At 37.0% G+C, this 25589-nt stretch overlaps 1 protein-coding gene across 5 annotated transcripts in view; it reads right to left on the reverse strand.

Annotated features, from left to right (window-relative positions):
• The window catches only part of cdc42bpb (CDC42 binding protein kinase beta (DMPK-like)), a 66128-nt gene extending 47137 nt beyond the window's left edge, over positions 1–18991 (reverse strand). For 3 of the 5 annotated variants that reach the window (XM_089118544.1, XM_089118543.1, XM_089118541.1), the window contains exon 1: positions 18195–18991. In XM_089118544.1, the coding sequence (XP_088974670.1) occupies positions 18195–18369 (175 nt within the window). In that variant the 5' untranslated portion in view covers positions 18370–18991. The remainder of the gene's footprint in view (positions 1–18194) is intronic. The other 2 variants (XM_089118546.1, XM_089118545.1) reach the window with 1 other exon arrangement.
• Positions 18992–25589: the final 6598 nt, after the last annotated feature.

Genomic DNA, 25589 nt, shown 5'->3' on the forward strand with positions numbered 1-25589 from the left:
GTGACAATAGCCCTATCATCACACTTTCCTCTTCACACAAATAATAGGGATATTTTCCATAAAAAAAAAACATGTTTGCTGCACCAAGGACATTGATCTTCATTTACAGTTGGGATGATTTACTGCGTCAATCAGAGGAAGCAGACCACTGTATGTTGGTGTACCGCAGAAACAGAAAGCCCCTCACTTCCAAACAAACAGCGATTTGAATGACTGTGGCTCTTTGGATGGAAATTTTCCCAACAGCACGTCTCTGTAAGAATATTAGTGTATGATTCCAAAACAGCCGGAAAAGATGACCAACAGGACAATATTAGTTTTACATTCACAACTAACTTAGTCATTCATTGAATTGATTTTTTGCAACTGAGGAGATAAGAAGACTATTGTTCAGAGTGAGGCTTTCCTCTGGGTTTGGATAACACAACCCACACTGTTCTGCCATACCCACCAGGTCACAACACAGAGCTAGAGGGGCCACACTACGATTAGGGGACGAAAAAAATGTTTATTATCCAGCCAATGGTTAGTGCAGTCATGAAAAATGTTATTATGCTACTCCAAAGAGAGAATGGAGGAAATCAAGAGCTTGTTGCCTGAAATAAATTGTGTTCTTAAATGTAATGAAAGAGATATTTGTACATGATCTGTATAAAAACAAATTGCCATCTATGGACGTTCTAAAGAGGTCTTTATTTCCTCTTCCTTTGACTGGATATGCTGCTTGTTCCCTTAGAATGAAACATTTCTAATAACCAATAATTCAATAATGGTTGCCATTATTCACAAATTTAAAGTAGAAATGTGTAATTTTTTTGTTTGTTAAAATACTATTAAACTCCCCATACCAGTGTTAATTAAATAGTATGTTGTCAGGGTAATATAACACAGAGTAACGTATAATAAATGTAAACTACAATTCAAAAGTTTAAGGTCAACAAGATTTTTTTTTCTATTTTATGCAAGGATATAACATTAGACTGACCAAAAGTGACAATAATTACATTTGCCTTTTCAATTTAAAATAAATGTAGTTCTTTTGAACGTTCTATTCAAAGATTCCTAAAAAAAAAAATGTTTTCACTAAAATATTAAGCAACACTGTTTTGAATATGATAATAATAAGAAATGTTTCATGAGCAGCAAATCAGTATATTAGAATGATTTCTGAAGGATCATGTGACACTAAAGACGCAATATGCCCATAGCACAGATATTACACAAAGTGCTCAGTTTCCAAGTTTCTGTTTTTATAAAACCCACCAAGAAAATGAAATAATTATATGTTCCACAAAAGAAAGAAAGTCATGTGTTTGGGTAGCCTGGATGCCAGCCTGAACCCCACCCACAACATTTGGATTCTTCTTTCACGTCTGTTGTAAAAGAAATCGACAGCGCATTAAGTTGATAAGATGAAAAAAGAACGGCAATCAAGGCATTTGTCGATCGGAAAGATGTGTTTGCCGTCCTTCCTACGGGATTTGGCCAAAGTTTAATTTATCAGCTGGCTCCGATGGTCACCAAGAAGATGGGACGCATGAAAGCCCTGTGGTCGTTGTGGTTTTGGACGCACTCATGGAGGACCAAGTAAAAGAAGCAACACTCTTATTCCATGCGTGAAGTTGACAAATGCGTAGCTCAACATATGTCACTTACTGCGTTGCTCTGATTGGTTGTAGGTCGAGCCAATTGAGTGCAGAGTTTTTTCTTCCCTAGTTCGGTTAGGACACGCCTCATAATCAAAGCCCTATGGAGCAGTATCAGACTCACATTCTGACTAGAATACGAGTGTGGCTAGTGTTTGGGACAACATAAGGATAAATTAGTTATCATTTTAGGTTCGATTAAAAAGTTTTCATAAATATAAAATAGTAACTGCTTTGTGAAGGAAGAATGGTTCCAGTCTGTTTTTACTACACGTGTGTGTTTACTTGGTTTTCAACATGCACACACTCCTCATTGAGCCAGACACTTGAAAATGACAGACTTTGAGACCTAGATCAGCTCTGGAGCTCAAAGTGCTGCTCTAGACATCACTGATTCTCCCTAGTAACACATCTTTTATTTATTAATTGGCTCTGATGTGCATCTTAACGAGTGTGCCATAAATTAGCATATATAAAAAAGTTAAATGTAAGATTCAGTTGGTGTTAATTAACATTATTGAATATTTCTGCATCTTATCTAAATGTCAGGTCAGTTATTTCTGAGCAGGTGGATAACATTGACTAGTGATTTAATACAGTGCACCAGTCAGTGAACATGCATCATAAATTCCTTGGAAAATGGAAATCCTAAGCCGCTGCACCACTGCCCTGCTTGGCATACAGTTTCCAGCTGAAGATGAACCCAGTGAGTAAATAGCATACTCACTCAGACACAAGACCACAGACACCAGCAGAAAATGGTTATCACAAGGCAGTAAGATTCAGAACACAGCCCCTCCAGCTACATTCACAACTCCAGATGATCGTTGTCAACTCATCTTTCATTCAAAGAAAATCTAGGTCGAATACTTAAAATGCAAGAGCAAGTCTGTGCCATAGCTTTGAACATGCATCTTGAATGATCATAAAAACATCAGGGGACACATTAAAAATCCAAACTAGACTTTAAAGGGGTGGTATATCGCCACTTTTTACAATACAGTATGTAAAATACTTCTCTGTTGTCCCCTGAGTGTGTTTTTGAAGTTTTAGCTCAAAATACCCCACATACAATTTTTTACAGCATGTTAAAGTCGTCCCTTTTTGAGGGTCAGTAAATGCGTTGTTTCGTGCGTGTCCCTTTAAATGCAAATGAACTAAACATCCCCGGCACATAGGGCAGACCTTCAAGAGTGTGTGTTGTCAGCAGCTCCAATAACCTCACACAAACAAGCCCTAAAATGTCAGAAACTGTTCTGCCTTTTATGTTTAAACTTGAGTCAGACAGTGATGGAGAGACTCAGGAAGAAGTGACAGAATGCAACAGGACATTTCTGAATGGTTAATTGATGGATTTGTGTTGCCGATGTGTAGTTAACATCTTCAAGTCTTTGATTAGCATATTCTGTCATGATAATCTATCAAATCTTGTGTGGGAACTGTTGCAAGACGCCTACAGGGTGACATGCAAATTAGGTTCCCTTTATGAACTTTATTAACCCTGATCAATTGGACTGAATGAGATACGTTTGCAATAATCCTCTACTCAAATCTCTTGGCCAAGGGCCTTTCCTGGATCATGCTGGCATAATAGCAATCGTAGTACCAGTGTAAACTTTCACTGGACAAGTCTGAAATTTTCCATTCCCATATTATATGCATGTGTGTGAGTGTGTGTGTCTTTGATGGGTGTTATAGGTTTATTTATAGATTGTATATTTAAGTTCAGTAATTTTTCACTTAAATCGTCATTGCCATTTAAGTCAAATTAATGAACTTAAATATACAAACTAGATAAAATGTATCATTCTAGAAGAACATTTCAAATGGCACTTAGAGGCTTTTGCATCTGAACTCTTTATTTATATGTTAGTTGTATGATCTTTGAACTTTTTTAAAGCATCACAATGGTATTTACACAGCTGTCAATGGTGGGTCAGAAAGCTCTCAGATTTCATCAAGAATATCTTAATTTGTGTTCTAAAGAAGATGAAAAAGTCTTCCAGGTTTGTAACGACATGGAGCAATTAATGACAGGATTTTCATTTTTGAGTGAACTATCTCTATAAAACTAAAGAAAACATTTAAAAAATGCCATAAGTGAACATACACTGTGCAAAAGGTTTGGGGGCGGTAAAGTTTTTTTTATTATTATTATGTTCTTGAAAGTAGTTTCTTGTACTCAGATATGCACAAAGGCTGTGTTTATTTAATCAAAAAAATGAAGTAAAGTTTTAAAAGATTACAATTTAAAATAACCTTTTTTTTCACCATTGATTTATTCCTGTGATGCAAAGCTGAATTTCCAGCATCATTACTCCAGTCTTCAATGTCACATGATCCTCCTAATATGCAAGAAATATTCCTTATAATCATGATCAATGTTGAAAACAGTTGTGCTGCTTAATATTTCTGGCAACTGTGATACATTTTCCAGGCTTCTTTGATGAATGAATATCCTGAAGAGAGACATATTGATTTGCTCAATCAGTGAGCAGGCCTGACCGCCACTAAATGGCTTATTAAACATTGATGAGGAAGTCATCATGGCAGCCGCGGAGGGACTGATGACTGCTGGATGGTTTGGCTGGTCGCGGGAGGTAAAAGCATCAGAGCCCTGCCCAGAGTTAATCCATTATCCGGCACCAGCTGCCACACACTCCCAGCCCCCACCAAAACAGCCATTTACTGGCAGCTTCCTGCTGAGAGACTCATTGACGCAGAGACCTGGACACCCGTGTGGCTGGATCATCACTCCAGCTCACCTAATTCTAAGGTGATGCTTCTTATCTGGATACGGAGACAAGTTGGATGGCAGAGAGGCTAACATGGGTTTACAACCAATTTAAGACTTCCTTTGTAGAAATCAAATAACTTTCCTCATTTCAGAGAGAGAGAAAAAAAGACTTAGCTTGTCTTTTAAACAAGTGACACGAGGTTACAGACATGCCCAGAAGCCTTTTAAAGATTGCATGTCGATCAACCCACGTCTTGCAGCCAGTGAAATCTTACTCTTGTGGTAACAGGTTGGAGATTTTTTAACCATATTATAATCTATTCAAAATTCACCTGCTGTACCCATTCATTAAGACTGCTTAAAAACACATTTTTGTAGAAGAAACTTAATAAACAACTTCCTCTCATCACCCAGTCCTTCAAGTTCTGTGGGAAAAAATAAGCTAATAATAGGACACCGTGAAAGCTCAATATTACCATCAACCTTCCTCAGAGTAACTACCAGATGCATGTACTGTACATAGTCATAAACCTAAAATAGTAACTTGAACCAGGTGTATTGGTGTCACTGTAGGGTGTTGCATAAAAATGTATGCATCGTAGCAATAAAATAAAGCCTTTTAAATCATAAAGTCAATGTCGCGTGAGTAATAAAAATGAACATCAATTAACTAAGGCTCCAACAGCTAATCAATTAGCAATGAAAACTGTGTATTTCATTATCGATTTTTTGTTACATGCAGTGTTCAGTTTGCACATTAAAGGAGAAGGCTAGACGAGGAACAGTTGATTAAAGGAGCTGTATGTAAGAAATTTATTTCGAATAATCATAAAATGGCCCTGATATGTCACTAGACATTAATAAATCATGTTCATTTCAAATTATTATATCACTGACAACAGTAGTCCAGCCAGGATATTGTCATTTAAAAAGTGAACTTGCAGCCCTCAACTGATGTTGATGTTGTCATGTTGTGTTTTGGTCTGATGCTCCACCCTCCACCAATCTACCAATCACAAAGTCAGTATTGTTGCGGCATTCGGGTTGCTCTGCTCTAGTTATCACAGCTGCAGCTACAAACATGTCGGATAAAAGAAATGTTGGATCCTGCCGTATATCTGGCAACCTCGAGTCGGGGTGGATTCACGGCTCTACAGTAATTTGAAAGTGATTGCAGTACCAGTTTTCACCACAATCTTACATACGTCTCCTTTAACTGATTAAATGATTGACTGCAGCAAGAGCTTTCAGGATTATGACATTTGATTTAACGTGGTGATTGACCGTCATTCAAATAATTGGGTCAGAAGAGTTGAATGTCCGCTCAGACTGTCTGAGATCATGCATGACTGGACAGAAAAAAATTCATCTTTTGGTTTGCAAAATGTGATCAAATGCACTATTATTTCTCTTAAATCCTCCCAATCAGGCGATTATGTAATAACACCATGCCTAGTCACAGCCATACTTTTTAAAGGGTTTCAGTGGCAGTGATGACACTAGAATCATGACTCTGTGAGAGGGAGTACTAAATTCCCAAGTAAACTAATTTTATTACTAAGTCACAGACTTATCAAGCTGATAAACATCACAAACCTATTAGTCAGGATAATGCAATACAGCTCTTGATTTAATCAGTGTGCACTGAGGACAAATATAGCCACAAACTTTATTTCCCAACAGCAGAAAACCACAATAGCTGCTGCACCTAAGATCATTTGATGCAAACCTATTTATTTTAGCACTCCTAAAAGTTAAACCAACACTGACAACAAGATTACAACATTTATTTCCATAACTGATCCAGCGATAGCCACCAAAATCCTTACATGGACTTTAAACTAGAATCCAGCTGGTGTTGTTACACAATAATGAAGATGTAGAAGACAGAAATAAAGCCAAGGGGGAAAAAATGTGGCCTCCCGCCACAATTGGACTGATGGTAACAGTCACCACCATTGGCATGAATGGGTCAGTGGCTTTCCAAACAGACAATGCAGTGTGTCTCAGGGACGGAGGCTCCGTGTCATTCATTACTCGTGTCTTCAGCTGTTAAGGGAGACAATTACGCGAATCACATCCATTAAGCAAGACTAAGTGAGTCGCTTAAAAGTCTTGCCTAAACAAAATGGTGCACGCATGTAACTCATATTTACTAAAATCAATCAAATACTCCCTTTAGTCTTTCACAAAGCTCAAATGTAAAAACTGATCCCACAGTTTATACTGAAAACTGATCACAGTTGATACGGTGAGGGGAAACCTGAGCAAAAGGACAAGATGACTGTATTGAATCATTTTGAGGTCAAGTTTGAATGGAGCGGCTTTAATTTTCCTGAAACGCGAAGCATGTTTAGAAAAGGGCTGAGAGGAACAGTGGATCTGCAACATGTCAGAAATAGCAGGAATAAAAGACGAACATTCATCCCTTAGACTTGAGGGTTGGCACTTTGACTAATGAGGATCCTTTCCATGCCGTACTATTGTGAAATTCGGAGAGGGAGTGCGAGAACACTATGGGGATATAATACAAAAAAATAACCCAGAAGACTGTCTCTCTGGGAGAGTGAAAGAGCTTGGAGAAGAAAAAAAAAAAACACCATTTATTATAGAAATTTAGAAAATAGTTCACCTAGTTCCGTTCACCCTCGATCAAACCGTGAAAAGAAAAACCACTGGTTGATGTTCCAAAACAATTTGTGACAGTTTCTAGAACAACAAAATGCACATCTGAAATAAGCGTACACTGGGGTGTACAATATCGGAGGGAAAAAAAAAATATGAAAAGATGCAGGAAGTTTCACCAGATTACTTGGATAGCTATTTTTGGAAATAATTAATCATAGAATGACTGGGGTGATTTTGATGGGGAGTGTAAAAAATAAAAAGGAGAAAAATGTCTATGTCGGTAAATCAAGACCTGGGAATCTGAAATTTCAGTCCTACCCAAGCATGCCCCAGCCGTAAAACAGTGTCTGATCGACACATCGTCCCTCTACCCACCATAACCCAAGATCGAAGGACATTGTGGATCGGATTCCAGAAGCCCTATAGCTTTACTGTACATTCACACCGCCGCCGACTTGACCGTCAAAGAAGCTCTGGCCGCCCTATCAAGGAGGACGCTTGTCAAAAAGTACGGGGAAGCTTGCAGACGCTTTGAGCGCTCTGACGTTGCAGGGAGAATAGAAGTGTCACAACATAAAATGTAATAAACAGAAAAAAACGAGCAATACATTGAAGAAACCTTTTATAATGACAGCATTTTTATAACCGTTTTGGTTACATTTGGTCGGGAAAAACTAGTTAGCTATTATTATTATTATTATTATTTGTGGTCAAATCGGTGTCACCATGAGCAAATTAATTGCATTCCCGCTTTAAAACGAGCGTTCGTAAATATTTCAAATAAAAGTTGCGCTCATGCGGTCCCTATAAGCAAACAACGTCATGGCATAAATGATACGAAACCAGTAGGAAAAGAACAGCAACGGTGATTATTAGCTTCTCTTCCTTTTTCTCGGAACTAATGTTTTGATAGGAGCGAAAGTTTACATTGTGTATTTCTCCGGAATCAGCCAACGTGAAGGACGTCTGTATTCTGTTTGGTTGCTGGCGTTTTGCCGCTGCTTGCCGCTGAACCGCGTCACAGCTTATTACCAGTTGAGCTACTTTCAACTTTCTGATTGACGCTCAAAACGCTCAAAACACCTAAAACGCAACGCCGATGGATTTGACGCTCCTTACAGCTGAGAAAAGCTAGCTTCCATTGAAAATGAATGACTTCCAGCCGCTTTGGAAGCTCCAGTCGGCGGCGGTGTGAGCGTACAGTTTGCCAAGCAGCATGTCATGTCACTCCGTGTAAGATTTTCTCAAGATCTTTGCATCATGTTAATGTTGAGTTTTGGCTCGTTTTAACAGACAACCTGCTCTATATAAAAATATGCCATTTATTATGGTTTACTAATGTTTCACAAAGTTATAGAGCAGAATGTGGCACAAAAGCCTATACGGTTTACAAGCACATCGGCACTGACGTCATCATATATAAAACAAAATAATAAATCAATTTAATGGTTACTGTAAAATAAAGTATTTTATAGTAAAATTACAATATTTAATTATATACAAAAATTGAAGGGCTGCCAGGAAATAAACAAATGCACTGCCGTTTTCAGAGTAAAGGCTCTGTATGTTCATTCACACATGCAGCTCACAATGTCTCGAACGGTTTGACTCACAGTAAATAAACCAAGCCGTTTTGACACTCTGGAACACTGTCATGACCTACATGTGTGCAAACACCACACTTCACTCCTAAACTGGTAGCACATATATTTACGATTTGACAATTGGACATATTTATCTTATTTTGATATACCGTGCAGCGCTAGCACACGTCTAACGTTAACGTACGTCACAAGGCCTCGTGCCTATAGGCTCGGCTTTACAGGAGAGCTGAGCGGCTAATCTGTGTCATGCTTGCGGCCGAAGGCCTGAAAGCGGAGGAGGGGAAGGAAGGGGGAGGGGAGATCACCCACACATGCCTTGTGTTGGGGGAGGATATTAACAGGAATGACTGGAATTCATTTTAGTCCAGCCACCGCTTTGGGTCAGGTGACCAAGTCCTGAGGGACACAGACTTTTCAACGTACAATCCTCTAAATATTCATCTCCCAAACTGTGAGTGGTGGATCACAAAGTATTCATCGCTGTCCATACATCTGTAAAGATCGGGAGTGAACAGCGTTTGTTTTGAAAGGCATTCCTGACACAAGCCCTGTCCTGACTCCGCACCTAAAGCACGCCGAGTGCATGTCAGAGTGGTATGCAACGATTCAGGGTGGCCTTTGCTGTGAAAAGACCATTTGGCCTGTTCATGGGCAGCAAAATAACTCGCTCTGGACATACCAGACATTTGCAATGTAATGGGAGTTGCAGCTTGCTCATTTCCTCCTGTTTAGAGTGACGCGTCCCAGGGCTGGACTTGTCTGTTTGGCCAAATTAAAGAGGTTGTGTCTTCTCAGAATTTAAAGGGGGTGAAATTGATTTAGCTGGGGGGTTTTTTTCGTCACAGAAAGAATATGAAAGTGGACCATGAATATTTCGTACCTTTTGCTTTGGGGTTTGAGTGTGTTTTTGTCCTTTTAAAATAAAAACCAGACAGGAATACATTGCATATTAAAATATATTTAAATAGAAAGTATTTATTTTAAATCATAATTTGATTTCATATTATTGTTTTTGCTGTATTTTTGATCAAATAAATGCAGATTTATTTTAAAAGAGACTTCTTTTTTTTTTAAATCTTACCAAACCCAAACTTTTGAACAGTACTGATGAACGATGCTGGCTGAGCTGATACGATATAGAATAGGATGAAAAAGATTTAAACACTGTGTGCAGTTGAGTTCACCATCAGGGAACATCTGTGAGAGTAAACAATAAAATTAACCATAGTTTACTAGTCTGCCTAAATAGGATATAATTGCTGATCTTGCTGTGTTGAGTAGCGGTTTAATGTATAACTTTATGAGGGTCTAAATTAGGAAACACTATAGAACATACACAAAAAGGGATGATAATGATATTCAACATAAAAAAACCAACAAAAAAAACATGCTTGGCAAGGCCTTTTAAACTGTGTGCGTGTCAGAACGGCAACCAGGAATGTCATGAAAATGAGGCAGAGAGAAAATCTCAGCAGGTGCAGACTTAAAGAGTTGCAAAGCTGCAAAGAGTGCCTGTAAACAGAGAGCACGGCCAAAACCCAAGCTTACACAGCTCGATCTGAGCTTACACGGCAGGGCGCACAGCTTTTTTCACCTTCTCTCAGACTAGCAGTTTCAAACAGTCTCTCCAGCCACTGCAGTTTAGGTTATTTGCTGCTTGATGTGAAAGTAGGCTAATCAAAGGCATCTCCCACCAGTTGGAATAAGGGGAAGCAGCTTTGTGAATAAGGACATGAGTACGCCCCAACAAACAAGACGATTCCTCCAAGATTTGCCCAGGTGACATGTCAAAGATCCCTCTTTTAGAAATGCAGGCTCATGAGGAGAGTATCGACTGTTTAAAACCTCTGCCGACACACCTACGCTTGACTACAAACAACTATGATGTTTGAGGCAAGAGCCAGCTAGTAAGTCAGTCAGGTAGAGTTGGGTTTACCAACCCGTCATACTTTTAATACAATAGAAAGGCATAACCTGCCTTACAGCTTCATTAGGACAGTAAGGTGAACACCACGGCAAAGGGCTGTCTGTGTACAAACTGTGTTCGTGTAGCTCAACAGCTAGTGCATAGCTGGCATCGCTAATGTCACAGGTTCAATTCCCAGCAAACGCAGATACTGAAAAATTGGATGTCTTTTTGATAGGTATTCCAATAACAAGGCCACATGTTTTTGCAATTAGAAAGCGGGACACTCCTTCAAACATGTATGCACTATTGCATGTAGGTCGAATAAGTAAATGAATCCAAAGAGATTATCAGAGAAAAACAGATATGTCATTTTTACGAACAGTTTAAGTGATTCAGCGGTAATGCGTTCTCTCTCTCCCAAAATGCGCAAATGGCTTCACATCAGCTCAAAGTGAGCTGCGATATAAAGGCCTGTTCACACCGGGACAAATTTCGTGCGCGTTATTCGCCGACGTTTAACGCCTCGTGACTAAACAAAGGGTGCCAATGTGAGTGTGCACACCGACGCGTAAAAACGGCACGCGTAAAAGCGTAACTTTTTTTAAAAAACGCCTCAGGTACGTTTTTTTAGTTTGACACGCTGCGTCAAAAACTATCTGACCAATGAGATTGGTGCTTTTGCTCACGTGTTTGGAGCTTCTGAAGTTACAGTAAAACACAACTTGGGGGTGCTGAAACACAAAACGGTCTTGCCGAGCACACATATGCAATGGCGAAGAAGATATACGCCAAGTAGCGTTGCCGTCTACACAGCCAGGTAGAAATAAGACGAGGAAGATGCAAGGCAAGATGAACGTAGAGCTGCTGTTCTCGTTGGTGCTAGAACATAAAGAACTATATGACAAACGCGACAGGGATCTTGATAAAAGATAACTATTATGGAGTGGCATTGCAGAGTAAAATGGCACCATCTAATGTCAGGGAATGAATTTGCATGTTCACTTGGCTCATCATCAGCAAAAATCGAATTGGGTGTGAACACAAAAAACGTGTTGAAAAACGCTGACGAATAACGCGCACTGATATTAGTCCCGGTGTGTACGGGCCTTAGGATTTCCACTCGCGTTGAATTACAGGACAAAATTTTCACTTGCCCAATTGACTTTATGCACAGATGCACTACTTCCTGAACTTAAGCCAGCTTCTTGTTTCCTGTCTGCCATTATTGGCCAAACTTGATTAATTCAGGTGAGACTGACCTCAGTAGTCACGGCAACAATAATCAGACAGACCTGAATTAATCAAGTTTGGCCAATAATGGCGTACAGGAAACAAGGAGCTGGGTTAAGTTCAGGAAGTGCAGCTGTGCATAAAGTCAATTGGGCCAGTGATCCACCATCACTAAAGTTTATCATTTGCATGTGTTATTTTGAGTCTTGCTCATTTAAATTTCAATGTCAATTTCTGTGGTATTTCTTACCTAAATCCTGCTGTTAAACATACCTGAAAAACCTAAAGTGCCGTTTATTTCATTTGTATCTTTATACATTTATTGTAGATATTGTATTTATTTGTGATGCTGCTTAAAATAAATTAGTCTTTTTTTTATTCAGTTCAATGTTTGAAATCAACCTTCCTTATGCTTATGCCTTATGCAAAAATAAGTTTTTGCAACAAAATTACCCCAAAATAAAAACACAAACACATTTAATGAAGACATTATAAATGTGCAGTACGAAAAACATATTCTTTGTAAGAATTGCTAAAAATTTCATTTAAAGATTACATTTAAGAGAGCAACAGATGAAGGAAATCCTAATGTAAAACGAAACAAGTACGCACAATAAAAAACATACAATATTGGCAAATTAAAGAAAAAAAAACAGTTTAATAATTAAAAGAATCTCCAATGATGGCTAAACAATAGGTTGCCAAAATATTTTTTTAAAACTCAAAATTTAAATTTTCATACCGTCAAGATGCCTAAATTAATTGGTTAATTGTAAACATTTTATTTATTTCATTATTAAACAAATAAATACCTATTATCTAAATAAATAATTGTTTAATAATAAAATAAATAAAGTGTTTACATTTTACAAATTAATAAAGTACTGAATATTACTATCTGCCAGATATCAGACAGAATTTTAATATTGTGCATCTCAACTTTGGATAAAAGTATGCCAAAATCTGCAAATGTAAAGCATTCTTTGTTGTGTATTTGGTGGAAACATTTCAAAACTATGCCATTCCAAATTTGGCCCAAATAAACAATGATTTATGTGCAAGCATACATGCCTTACAGTTAACACTGGCAAATACAACAGGCCTATATCAAATTGCAAGCTACCAACATTGTGCGAGAGGGAGCAGTGCAAGCCAGTACATCTAACAACTGCAACCACATTGACAGCTCACACCAAAACCTGCCAAGGAGGGTAAATACTATAGTCGGTGTTCATTCTGCTTAATCTTCTCCTTTAATTAGCTTTCAGTCTGCTGTCGAAGAGGAAGTCAGGCATAAACACCTGCATACTGCTCTCTCGGTCACCACTGACCTTGGCAAGCTGCGTTTGAGAAATCAAGCAAAGGAGAAAGACACTGCAATGATTAATATGTGCTCTGCTTTTTGCTTTGGCAAGAGACTGAGCGCTATCATAAACTCAGTTATTAGGCTAGCCAAGCTTGACTTCCTGTCAGGCTCTTACAACAAAATGGATTCATGCGCACTAATTCAGGTTCATTAGCATTTCTTGTGCAACACTGAAGAGGAATTTCTCCAGTCAGAGCTCGTCCTCTCTTGGAAAATTGCCCCAGTGAGACAAGATGGACTGTGAACTAACAGATCCGGTCAATAGCAGAATGTGAGGCGCAGTCAATATGTCTGTCAGTGATAATGAGGTGGAGATCCCGTAGGGAACTCACACACAAAAATGTTTGAAAAAGTGGCGAAATTTTGAATCATGTTACTTATTCTGAAACCAAAGAATCAAAATATTCTAAATGTTTAATGAAATCATTAACACCACCACAATTGGTAACAATTTATTTAAATGTGGTAATAACAGAAACCCAAACATAACCCCTTTGGTAATTTGAAGTTCATTACACAGTAATTTGTGTAATAATAACACTGTATCAATGTTTACTAATAATAAAGTGTAACATTAAATTGATCAAATATCCATTGACAAATCTGTAAAAAGGTTAACTGACAAATACTGAAAAAGATTAAAATATTGCAATCAAAATTCAAACAAAACAGAGTAAATCACCTTTTGAAAGTAACTTGTCTCTATTACATCATTATGCGATTTCTGAACAATCACTAAAGACTGGAGTAATGATGCTGAAAATTCAGCTTTTCATCACAGGAACAAATTAGCCTACATTTTAAAATATATTCAAATAGAAAACAAATATTTTAAATTTTAATAATATTTTACAATTGTTTTGTATTTTTAATCAAATAAATGCAGCCTTGGTGAGCATATGAGAATTACTTTAAAAACATCTTACTGATCCCAAACTTTTGAACGGCAGTGTAGGTTTAACAGTAGTTTTTAGGTACATAATTTGAATAAAGTAATCAAATAAGAAATAATACTGCATATTGATCACTGTATAAATTAAATATAGATGAATCTTTATACATTTACAAAAGTAGTTCAGTTAATACACTGTAAAAAATATTGTTGGTTTAACTTAAAAAAATAAGTAACCTAGTTGCCTTACAAATTTGATTGAAAGTTGATTGAAATGAAAAAATTTAGTTGATACAATAAAGGAGATTGATTTAATCATCAGAAACTCAAAATATTAAGTTATCTCATAAATTATCTAAGTTGATATAACAAAATAAAACATTTTGTCATTATAAATCATTATGAAAATATATAAATTTTTAAAGTGTACCAGTGAGTGATTACTTTTGTAGTTTGATTAACAGTCAAAAACACAGCAGCAGGTTTATTAGACTGATGTCCTTTTAAGACCGAATGCACGGATCCATTATAGCCTACCCTACTGTACATGTGTTTTCTTTGTTTTTACGTTCATTAAGATATGACTCCAGGAAACTTACCAAGAAGGACGTTTTGCACAATTTTGTGTGAATTTGTCTGTTCAAGCGCAAGACGTGAAAGAGAATTCAATTCAATTCGCGTGTGTCTGAGACAGCTTTCAGGGCAAGCACTTCAGATGTTTGTGTTCATGAAACTTCTTGATCTGCAAACGTCCTGTAATATAGGGAACCACTCATTATAAATTCTGTAACAGTTCAGGATTTACTTAAATGATTTATTTTTAATCCAAATTATGCATGTGTGCCGAGTAGGGGTGTGTAAAAAAAAAAAAAAAGATCTCACATTTGTTGTAACGCAATTCATGCTTTACCGATTCAAAATCAATTCTTTTTTGCCGTAAATGCCGTGTATACTACTGTCCTGAAATGAATTTAGCTCGCCATTCCCATAGATGGCGCTGCGTTGAATTCCCACTAACTCATGTCATAACCAAAATAAGAAGTGCAGCAGAAGCAAGTCGGCGCAAACACTGGCAAACCTCACAGAAAGAATTATTCAACCTGCTCCATCCTCATTGAAGGCGAGAGTTTGGGCACATTTTGGCTTTTCTAACCTCGAGGGAAAGACGGAACTTGATAGGAAAGAATCATGCTATATGCAGGCTTTGCAAAGCAAAAGTTAAGTATTTTGGAAACACCACAAATGTAAGAAATCACATGGTACGCCATCACCCAGAGATTAACATTAAAGACGCAGACGCTGCCGGAGACATACAGCAGCGCATGCTCACTCCAGAACATGTAGACCAGCTTCTGTTTCTGCAAATGAATTTACACATTCCAGCCAGAGGTGGACTATGAACTGGTTACACACACACACACACATACCTAAATGTTGATCCACATCACAATAGTTCTGTTGAATGGACTGCCACAGTTCATAAAAAGAAAGGGCCTAATTTTAGGAAGTTCAATGTGCAGTAGAGTTCACATAGACATACTACTACACTAAGGGGCTGTTTAGTGTTTACACCTGGTCACTTCATGCGTTTTCTGTGATCGGAATCGGATAGCTATCCAATCGTGAAAAGACCAGGTGTAAATGCCCTCTGAAAAGCATTCGAGACAGATTTGAATCCGATCGCTCAAACCACATCAGAAGGTGGGCCGCATTCCAGACGAAACTGGACAAGTGAATGCATCTGGTTGTTGGAACCACATTTGCAAATTTTACTCCTCCCAAAAACGCAAAAAAATAAACGTGTGAAACACATTGGTACCTAGTCGACCGTTCACTGAGATTTGTTTTCATGATGATCGAATGTAAAGAGTTTAATCTCTAAAAACTGTTTAGTGTATAATGCTAGTACATAGGGCATAGAGTAATACAAAATAAAAATCACTAGTACTACTAACAAGGCTCAAAATAGCTACACGGTAACATAATGTGGGTCCCTACATGCAAACCAAAGCATTGAGAACTTTGTAAGTGTACAGACAGTTTATTTTATAAAGACAGTCCACTTCGCGTAAACAGGCAGGAGCCATCTTAGAAAACAATCTCGACCAGTCAAAACATGAACGCCGTTCATACAGTTCAGCTCACTTAGCACTGCGTTCGTGGTTCAACTTGTCGAGACTGTTTTCCAAAGATGGCTCCTGCCTGTGTAGACGAGTGTCGTTCATTATGTCCTTGTTGGGGTAAATTGTATTTTTCCTTGCTTAAAACCCGTCTTAAGGTAAAAATAGGAATAGTAGCCTAGTATTCAATTAAATGCATTTATGGTGAAATTACGACACCCGCGTGCATCGTGAACGATCTAACCTGTTAACATGGGTACGAAAAAAAATGCACACCGCACACGCACTGCAAGCGGAGTATGTGTGAAACAGGTGTTAGAAACACATGCAAATGGTGAACTTGAACTATGGTTAAACTTAATAACTAACCTGCGAATCACATGCATGCTAAACAACGGGGCCTGGTCCTTACGGATCACGGATCAACTACAATCGTTACACTCATAAATTATTTATAATAAACACTTTAATATTCAATTAAAAACTAAGATTGTCTTTTTTGATGTCATAGTTTCTTTAACGGCCAATGCCAATAATATATTGATAAAATTATCAAATATTGTCCTTTGACTAGTTTTAACACTGAAGGAAACATCCCTTCTTTGGTTAAACATCCCATCTAGATTTATAAATATATTCACAAAAAGGTATTTTAGAGAGATAGCCAAAGTTGCCCGCTGTCTAAACTTGTGACAAACATTGTGTAAATAGAAGATAGGTACATTTCTTTTACCACAAATGGTAAAACAGCAATTCCAAGTGTCAATTCTAAGATGTGGAACACTTCATAAAATGGAAAGCAAGTATTGAGAGCAACCACTCAGCCAATACTGCACTTTAGAGTAGCATTAGTGCATTGCTTGTTTAACCGACGGAGGCATAACATCCCCCACGTAAATCATTAACTTCCACAATCAAGGGCGCCATAAGAAAGCGTATAGCCAACCAGTGTTGTAGTAAGACAAGAACAGAGGAGTTTATGATTCCTGGAAAGTGGGTCATACTATGGCTCAGTCACAGTGATGGGATATGAGGTGGCACCTGCTAGTGACGGGTTGCACAAGGACAGTGGCGGTCTTTACAGGAGCAGACACACTGGGGTGTAATCTCATTACTGACGTCAACCCAAAACCCAGGACAGAGAATCTACTCACGATGAAGGCCAACCACAACCAACAAGACCAGGAAGAGCCCGAAAGGGGGCATCCCATCTACTGCAGTCCTGTTTACACTTCACACTGACCTCCACTAGGAAGAGACTGAAGCCACGGTGACTAAAAAAACAATACTGTCAGACTGAGCATCACCCTCATGCAAATGGTAATAGCAACAATAAATGAAGCATAAATGTAAGAACATCAACTGGAATCAATGTCCCCAGACTTTACAAATGGAAACATTTGCATTGCCTTTGAAACCAAAGTCCAAGATTTACATTTATCAGCAATATCTGATAAACCCTACAAAGCATATTGTGTTATATGTAGTACATGAATTTCTACGGTCTGTAAATAATTAACATGACCAAAACTTGGATGAAAAACCTGTTGTACCCAATTGTCTAAATGCCTTCCATCGTCTGACTGATAGTCCAGTTTTTTTAGCAGACCTTTTGGTATATAATTTTCATAAAGAGTGTACAAATACACTCTGAATAAATATACTGTTATTATAGGTGATCGTACTGGGGTGAAACTTTAGGTTAGGGGTAGTTGATTATCAATGTTTGTTTGTTTGTTTATTTATTAGAAAAATCACGTCTGAATGAGTTTTAATCATGGTCCATCAGGCTGTTGATTAAGGTGTATTTATTTGAACATCATTGGACTGCATTATATTAAATATCTTCTCACCCAACAATTAAAACGAGATTCGAGGTAGTATAGTTCAAACAACAAGGGCAGGAATTCCAAGAGCAAATGTCACTGCAGCAATTTTGACAATAGCCTGAAGTCAGCTGGGTGATTAAGGCAAATGTAATAACAGATTAACAGCTCTTAAAGGGGCACGCACTGACTTATATTCCCAAATGCAATCAATACACCCAAATTCATCAACTTACCCCATTCCAAAAAGTCCGTCACGTGTTTTTCCCGTTTTAAGGGCGAGTTGCTGCACTCGTTGTATAAACATATGAGAATATCCAGCAGTGTCTCCACACTCAGAGACTTCTCGTTCTTCTGATGGCCATCCACCAGCAACTGCTCCAACTTCTTCAGGCGCACCTTCGCAGACATTTTCTACCAATTTAGCGGCCTGGCTACCACTCCCACAGCCAGAAACTATAAAATAACCCTTGTCGATATGAATATAACGGGGATTAGCGCTATAAATATATACAAATGGGATTTATCTGGCTGATATGTGTGGAGATCTGAAGTCCCAGACTCCAACTGCTAGCCAGCCATCCAGCTAGCCAGCTAGCAAAATGTGCCCAACATTGTGCTCAGATAAACGAAGACCTAATGCGCCTAACCCCGTTGTTGTCCGCTGGTTCCCAGCGTTTCCACCCCCCTGCTCACTCCCGAGGCCCTGTCGGCTCCATTTGCCTTAATCCGGACAAATCTGTACTTTCCACTTTGCGGGATGTGTCGGGGCTTTTCTCCCGTCGAATCTCAGGATGATTGGACGCTCATTCCGCTTTGCTGTAACGTTATATCTTCAATAATAAATTCCCTAATGAAGAACTGCACACTTCTTTACCCTACATAAATACGCCCTCCAAATACTGGGAGTGGGTGCTTTTTCTAAGTAGGCGAATCCTTGCGTGTAAATTGGCGCTAGCCGGTCTGCTTCTCCCTGAAGCCGAATATGGCTGCATTCGTGTTCAGCCTTGTCTAGCGCTCCCGAGTGAAGAATCCAGACCGGGATCGCGGAGCCCCGCCCATCGCACCGGAAACGCTGGGATATATGACGCCATTGTTTGATTGACAACCGGGAGGCAGCTAGCAAATATGGAGCTAGGATTGTGTCTTCTTTATGCGAGAAAAAAATCATCTGAGAGAGAAAAAAAAAATGTTTTAGAGAAAAAGTTATTACACTGATAGCAAAAAAAAAATAATAATAATAAAATAAAAAACATTTCATGATTGAAAAAAAAAAAATATTTGAGAGAAAGTTTTCATACCAATAGCAAAAAAAATATAATATTTGAGAGTAAAAAAGTTTTGAGAGAAAGTATTTTCTCAGTAACCATTTATTTTCTCACATGTAATAAAGATACAATCCTCCATACTAGATCTGACCTCATCAGGAGCTCGGATGCATTGAAAGCAGACTCTCATTGAAAAGAACGGGAATTTAGAGATTACAAGTTTCAGCAATTACAATGTTCTTATGTGTTTTACTTTTGCAATTTATTTGCAATAAAAAAATCTATATCCTGCTATGTATTAATATTATTAATAATTTTTAATATAATATGATGAATAATATTATATAGGCTAATAATGAATCAGTCAGATACATATTGAAATATTTAATATTTTAGAATATTACCACAACTTTTTTAAATGCATATATTACGAATGAAAATAACTTTGGCTAAACATCTGTATTTATAAATATATTCACAAAAAGGTATTTTTGTAAGATAGTTTCTAGGTGGTTGTCTAACCTTGTGACAAACAAGCTCAAGTGTGTTTTTACACACAGTCCAGGTTTCCAATGTTTAGGTTCTAGTAGCCTACAGATTATGAGCCATTCTGATAATATTAATAATATTGTGCTATATTTTATTTATTTATTTTTTTTACATTTTTGGGTTTCAAAGTTTAAACACAAAGGTTTGCACATCAGTCAACAAGACAATCCGTAAAGTTAATAAACATTTGACAATAATGAAAATACCCTTTTCGGAATAATTTGATAGAATATTCTGAAAATACATCATTTGCAAACACACCCACACTGATTTATTTGTCAATCATGTTTTCAAGTAGGCTTTTCTAGCTCCACAAATAGATTAACTTGTTTAAGGTGTCATCTCGAGGAAATGTACTGTGGTCAAAAAATACAAAAATGTGCTGACAATAATGTTCTAAGCATCTGCAGTGTAAGAGTCACACATGACATCTCGATAGCCTCACATAGCAATAACATTTACTTACCGCAGATTATTGCCTGCTTATTCACTAAGCCATTAGTCAGTGACCTTTTCACTGCCACTGCAGTCTGCTCCCCTGATCCAAGAACATTATGTATGATCAAAATTACACTATTACAGTTATTTATTCATTTGTTGATTGGTTTGTGCAAATGGTACTCTACAATAAGGTGCATAGTTAACATATCTTAGTTAATATGAACTAAGAATGAACAACACTTCTTCAGCATTTATTAGTTAATATGAATTTCAACATTTGTTTACATTAATGCACTGTAAACTAACATGAACTAACAACGAACAGCTGTAGCTATTTTATTAACTAACATTAACAAAGATGAATAAATACTGTAACAAATGTGTTGCTCATTGTTAGTTCATGTTAGTTAATGTTAACTAATGAACCTTATTGTAAAGTGTTACCATGCAAATAATATATCTACATATTCATTTAGCAATTCAAACCTAGCTGTAGCATATACAAAAGTCACATCCTGATCTTAGCGAGTTATATCGTTCCTGAGTCAACATACTTTGTTGATCCTGGAACAACATTCCTGTCTGAAAATTGAATCAAAAGCCTAACCTTATAATCAGAGGGAAATGATAGGTGCATAACACTGATGTAGAAGCACATAACTCTGGTTGTAAACTTAACTTAAGACATTAACTGTAACTTGCCCCACAAATTTGATTCGCTGATTGGAATGTCATAGGATCAAGTTGATCCAGGAACGCTTGGTGTAATCAGGTTCTGCCACCAAATGAGCGTTCTACTTTCAATTCTTTGAAAACATTGACCTCTGGTGGTGAGACTGAGTGGCCCTTTTTCACTCTCTACAGTCTTAGCACCTCCTATTGAGCTTTTTTTTTCTCTCTCTCTCCGAGACGAATTGCAGACAGCTCTGGAAGACTGAATTGTGTTTGTGGCTGTTTAATATTTTATAAGCACAGGGCTTCAAATCTCTGTGGGAGCTTGTAAGTGTCAGGACGGATTATTTTGACTGCCTCAAGTGTAATTTCTGCCTTTTGCCTACATTTTGGTGCCCCTGGGGTGTTTTGGGGGACACACAAGCTAAAGGAAACCCTGTAGAGATTATTTGAAGTCTTGCTTTCCCCCTCTTTCTGGTCTGTCATTCTCACAATCCGTTCTGACTGATGGAAGGTGGGGGGAAATAGACACCATGCTACACTCATTCACTGATTCTTAGATGTCACGCTTTAGCTTGCCTTGCATTCATCTCCTTCTGAAGCCTAACAGCTTCTGTTGCCAAGTGATAAGGATTCACAGAGGGAAGCACCTCTATTATATATATAAAAAAGTAGAAGTAAGTTACTGTTGTTTTTATGTGTCACACTGGAACGCTGGAACTGTCCGGGTTTAAAATATAAACTGTCATATTGCATTGAACATGTAAGACATCATGCTAATTTTCCCATATCTTTTTAACATTGATTGTGCAGCAGAGGGAGCACCAGGCCTTCGCATCTGCTGTCTTCACAAGCAGTGTGACGGATTCATTCATTCATGTTCTGGGATTGCCCACGCCACTGAGTGCATCTGGCACAGCACAGCTTGGGCATCATTCATACATCAAAGCTTAAACTTGCCTTTAAAAACATGAGTTGGTTAAGGCCTTAATGAAGTTTTTTTCATTCACCATCAATGAAAAATTGTAATAGTTCCTTAAACAATATCTTGCAAATACTGCATTTTTAACATGATGTGGATACGCTTTAAACGCATGCATAACAGTTTAAAGGAGTAGTTCACTTCTAAAAATAACTTTTGCTGATAATTTACTCACCCCCATGTCTTCCAAGATATCCATGTCATTCTTTCTTCAGTTGAAAAGAAATTAAGGTTTTTGATGAAAACATTCCAGATTTTTTTTCTCCATATAATGAACTTCAATGGGAACCAAACACTTCAAGGTCTAAAAGACAGTTTCAGTGCAAACTGATATATATATATATATATATATATATATATATATATATACAGTATATATATATATATATATATATATATATATATATATATATATATATATATATATAAATAATAGAGCTGTTAAACGATTAATCGCATCCAAAAATAAAAGTTTGTTTACATATGTGGGTGCACTGTGTATAATTATTTTATATAAATACACACACACACACACACACACACATGCTTGTATATATTTGAGAAATATTTTCATGTATATACTGAATATATCTTTTATTTATAATTTATATATTATATAAATATAAATAGTTTATATATTAATAATATTTTTTTCTTAAATATACATGAATGTGAGTGTGTGTATTTATATAAATTCAAAATAATTATACAATGCACCCATATATTATGTAAACTCAAACTTTTATTTCGGATGCAATTAATCAAGTTAAAAAATTTAATAATGAGATCAATTTTAGTTTTATAAATAAATTTATGTCAAAATTTATTACTTTAACACCACATGAAACTCAGTAAAGTGCTTTGAAATGTTGATTGTAAGCAAATAAAGTATTAGGCTGTATTATGCTGTACAAGGCTATGTGAATATGATTATGTGAATTATGATTCCAGTTATAACTTGAAGAGATGCCACTCAGCACACCAATGACATTTATATTAATTCTTCAATCAAACATTATGATCTGATGTTAGAGATTCCTCTTCAGTCGGAGGCCATCAGGATATTGAAAGAAATTTCAGTTAATTATTTTCCTCAGAGGTGCTTTCAATCTGAGTCTTCCACAAAAGCTAAGAGAGAGGCAGATGCATGAAGTGCTAATTGGTTGAATGAAGAGAGAAAAAAGCCAGAAAGCAGGTCTGAAGTGAATTTATACGAGATGGCAAGATTACTGAAAGGTCACTCTATTACACTTCTCCTCCACATACACAGAGTTAGAGCTCTTCATTCAGAGACACAGCAGTCGTGTAAAAGAGTGAAGAGGAAAGGAGAGGAGAAGCTCTACATTTCAATTATGCGAGAAAAGTCTGCAAGTCGGTTTCTCTGTCCCAAGCCTGAACCTCTTGAACTTGCTTTGGAAATTGCATTTCAGATTGTGTTTGGTGTGACACTAGAACAGGTCTGGTCTTTTTAATGAGAAATAAATGTCACAAATACAGTGGCCCCCAAAAAAATTGAATACTTGAAATTGTCTTTGCTCTTTGTAATAAAATCTTAAACATTTTATTTCAGAGCGATAAAGCACAAGCACATTTTCAAGCAAAAAAAAAAAAAAAAAAAAAAAACTTTTCTTGTTAAAATTTGCAATTTGTTAAACGCTGTTAAGAACCTCATACTTCAATGACTAATATTGACACTAGTCGCTAAAAGTTCATTGCAAAAACTAGCCCAGAAAAGAAAAAATGTCATTTTTAGCTGATAATTTGTTGACGAATTCTTATAACACAACAATATTCCTATATTTTGAGTGTACAAAGGCATCCAAATACTTTTTGGTGATCTTAACTAAAATTCTTTAATCTTTAGCGCAGGAATACATGATCATTGCACTGAACCGACACTGACTCTTTCTGTTTAAAAATTAACATCCACAGAGGTATATGTGTCAAAATGGATACCTTTCCTTGTCAAGTTACAGAGCCACTGGAAAATTCTGCCTGCCAAGAGGCTGAGGTCTGGGTTTTACTGGATCCTGAGCTGTGAGATGATCGCCCAAAGCATCTATATGAACAGCAGCATCTCCTTTCACTCGCTACTCGTTGTGACATCATCATCAACACTATCATGGTTGAGCCAATAGGAATTTGAGGTGCTATATAACCTCTGACATTTAACTTCTCTGCCTGTTTTCCATCACGCTGTGTAATTTGACACAGAAATGCCAGTTGGCACATAGGGTACCAGTGTGTGAACGCCAGAAGTCTTGACTTTTAACATCACAAATACAATCTCTTGCAAACTGGTTTAAATATCCACTCACTCATAGTTAATTTTAAGACTTTTATTTCTTAGTGAAAAGTTTTTTTTTTTATTATTTATTATTTATTATTTAAAAATGATTAAATTATTTCATGGTCAGGTTAGATTGAAGTTCTAAAAACCATTATGGCAACAGTTATTATTTGAGTGTAGTTCAATATATTGAAAAGGTGCAATTTACTTTAATACTCGTAAGCTGAGTCCCAACTTCTGAATAAAGTTGTTTAAAAAAGTAACTAATTGCACCACTTAGTTACTTCTTACGAAAAGCAATGTTGGTTAATATGAAAGCAAATTGGTTAATACAGAGAGATTAAATACATAAAATACATAAATACATAAAGTATATTTGTGTAATTTAAAGGGATAGTTCACCCAAAAATGAAAATTCTGTCAGTATTTACTCACCCTCATGTTGTTCCAACCTCGTAAGACCTTCGTTCATCTTCGGAACACAAATTAAGATATTTTTGATGAAATCTGAGAGCTGGATCACTAGTCCATAGGCTTCTTGATGGATTGAAACTTGACTGCCTCGAAAAGTTATTAAAGACATTGTTAAAATAGTCCAAGTGACTACAGTGGCTCAATCTTAACTTTCTCAAACGACGAGAACACATTTTGTGCGGAAAAAAAAAACATACAATTTTTTTTTTCTTCTTTATTTCAACTATTCATTTGCTTCTCTCTGGGCGATCTGTCGTTTTACAGCACACGCATTACACACATGATCAGCATCGGCCAATAGTGAGCCTACGTGTGACGTTTAACTGGAGGCCCAAATTAAAGTTAAGATTGAGCCACTGTAGTCACTTGGAACAACATGAGGGTGAACATTTTTGGGTGAACTATCCCTTTAACATATTAAGGATTGTAGGTTTTCATAATACACGGATAATTCTGAGGAATACTAACCCCTTAAGGACTTAAACCTTATCCTAAGTCTTAACCCTACTGTTATAGTCCCAGCATGTTTGAGCTGTTTTAACTGAAAACAACTAGTAATATATACTTTAAAATATGTTTAAAATATTAGCTGTGTCACAGGTGTTTAGGAAATGCATGATGCAGAGGAATCACAGGCAATACTGATAAACAGTTAGTAGATACACAAGGAAATACATACATTAACACCACTTAACACACAACAAGAAATTAACAGGTCAGGGATATACAGAATTAACAAGGGAACTTGAATGATAAACAGGTGAACATAATCAGTAACCAAGGAGATTATAAGACACTCTAAATGCTAAACTGTTAAACATGAAACCAAGACAACACAACTAAACAAGATGAAACACAGAGAATCATTTACTTGAAAAAAGTAGGCCTAATCTGATCAGATACCTACTGTACTTACCTGCAACACTATTTATAATGATATATTGTGGTGACTAAA

Source organism: Pimephales promelas, chromosome 13 (assembly GCF_988280905.1).
Source record: "Pimephales promelas chromosome 13, fPimPro1.hap1.1, whole genome shotgun sequence".
NCBI lineage: Eukaryota > Metazoa > Chordata > Actinopteri > Cypriniformes > Leuciscidae > Pimephales > Pimephales promelas.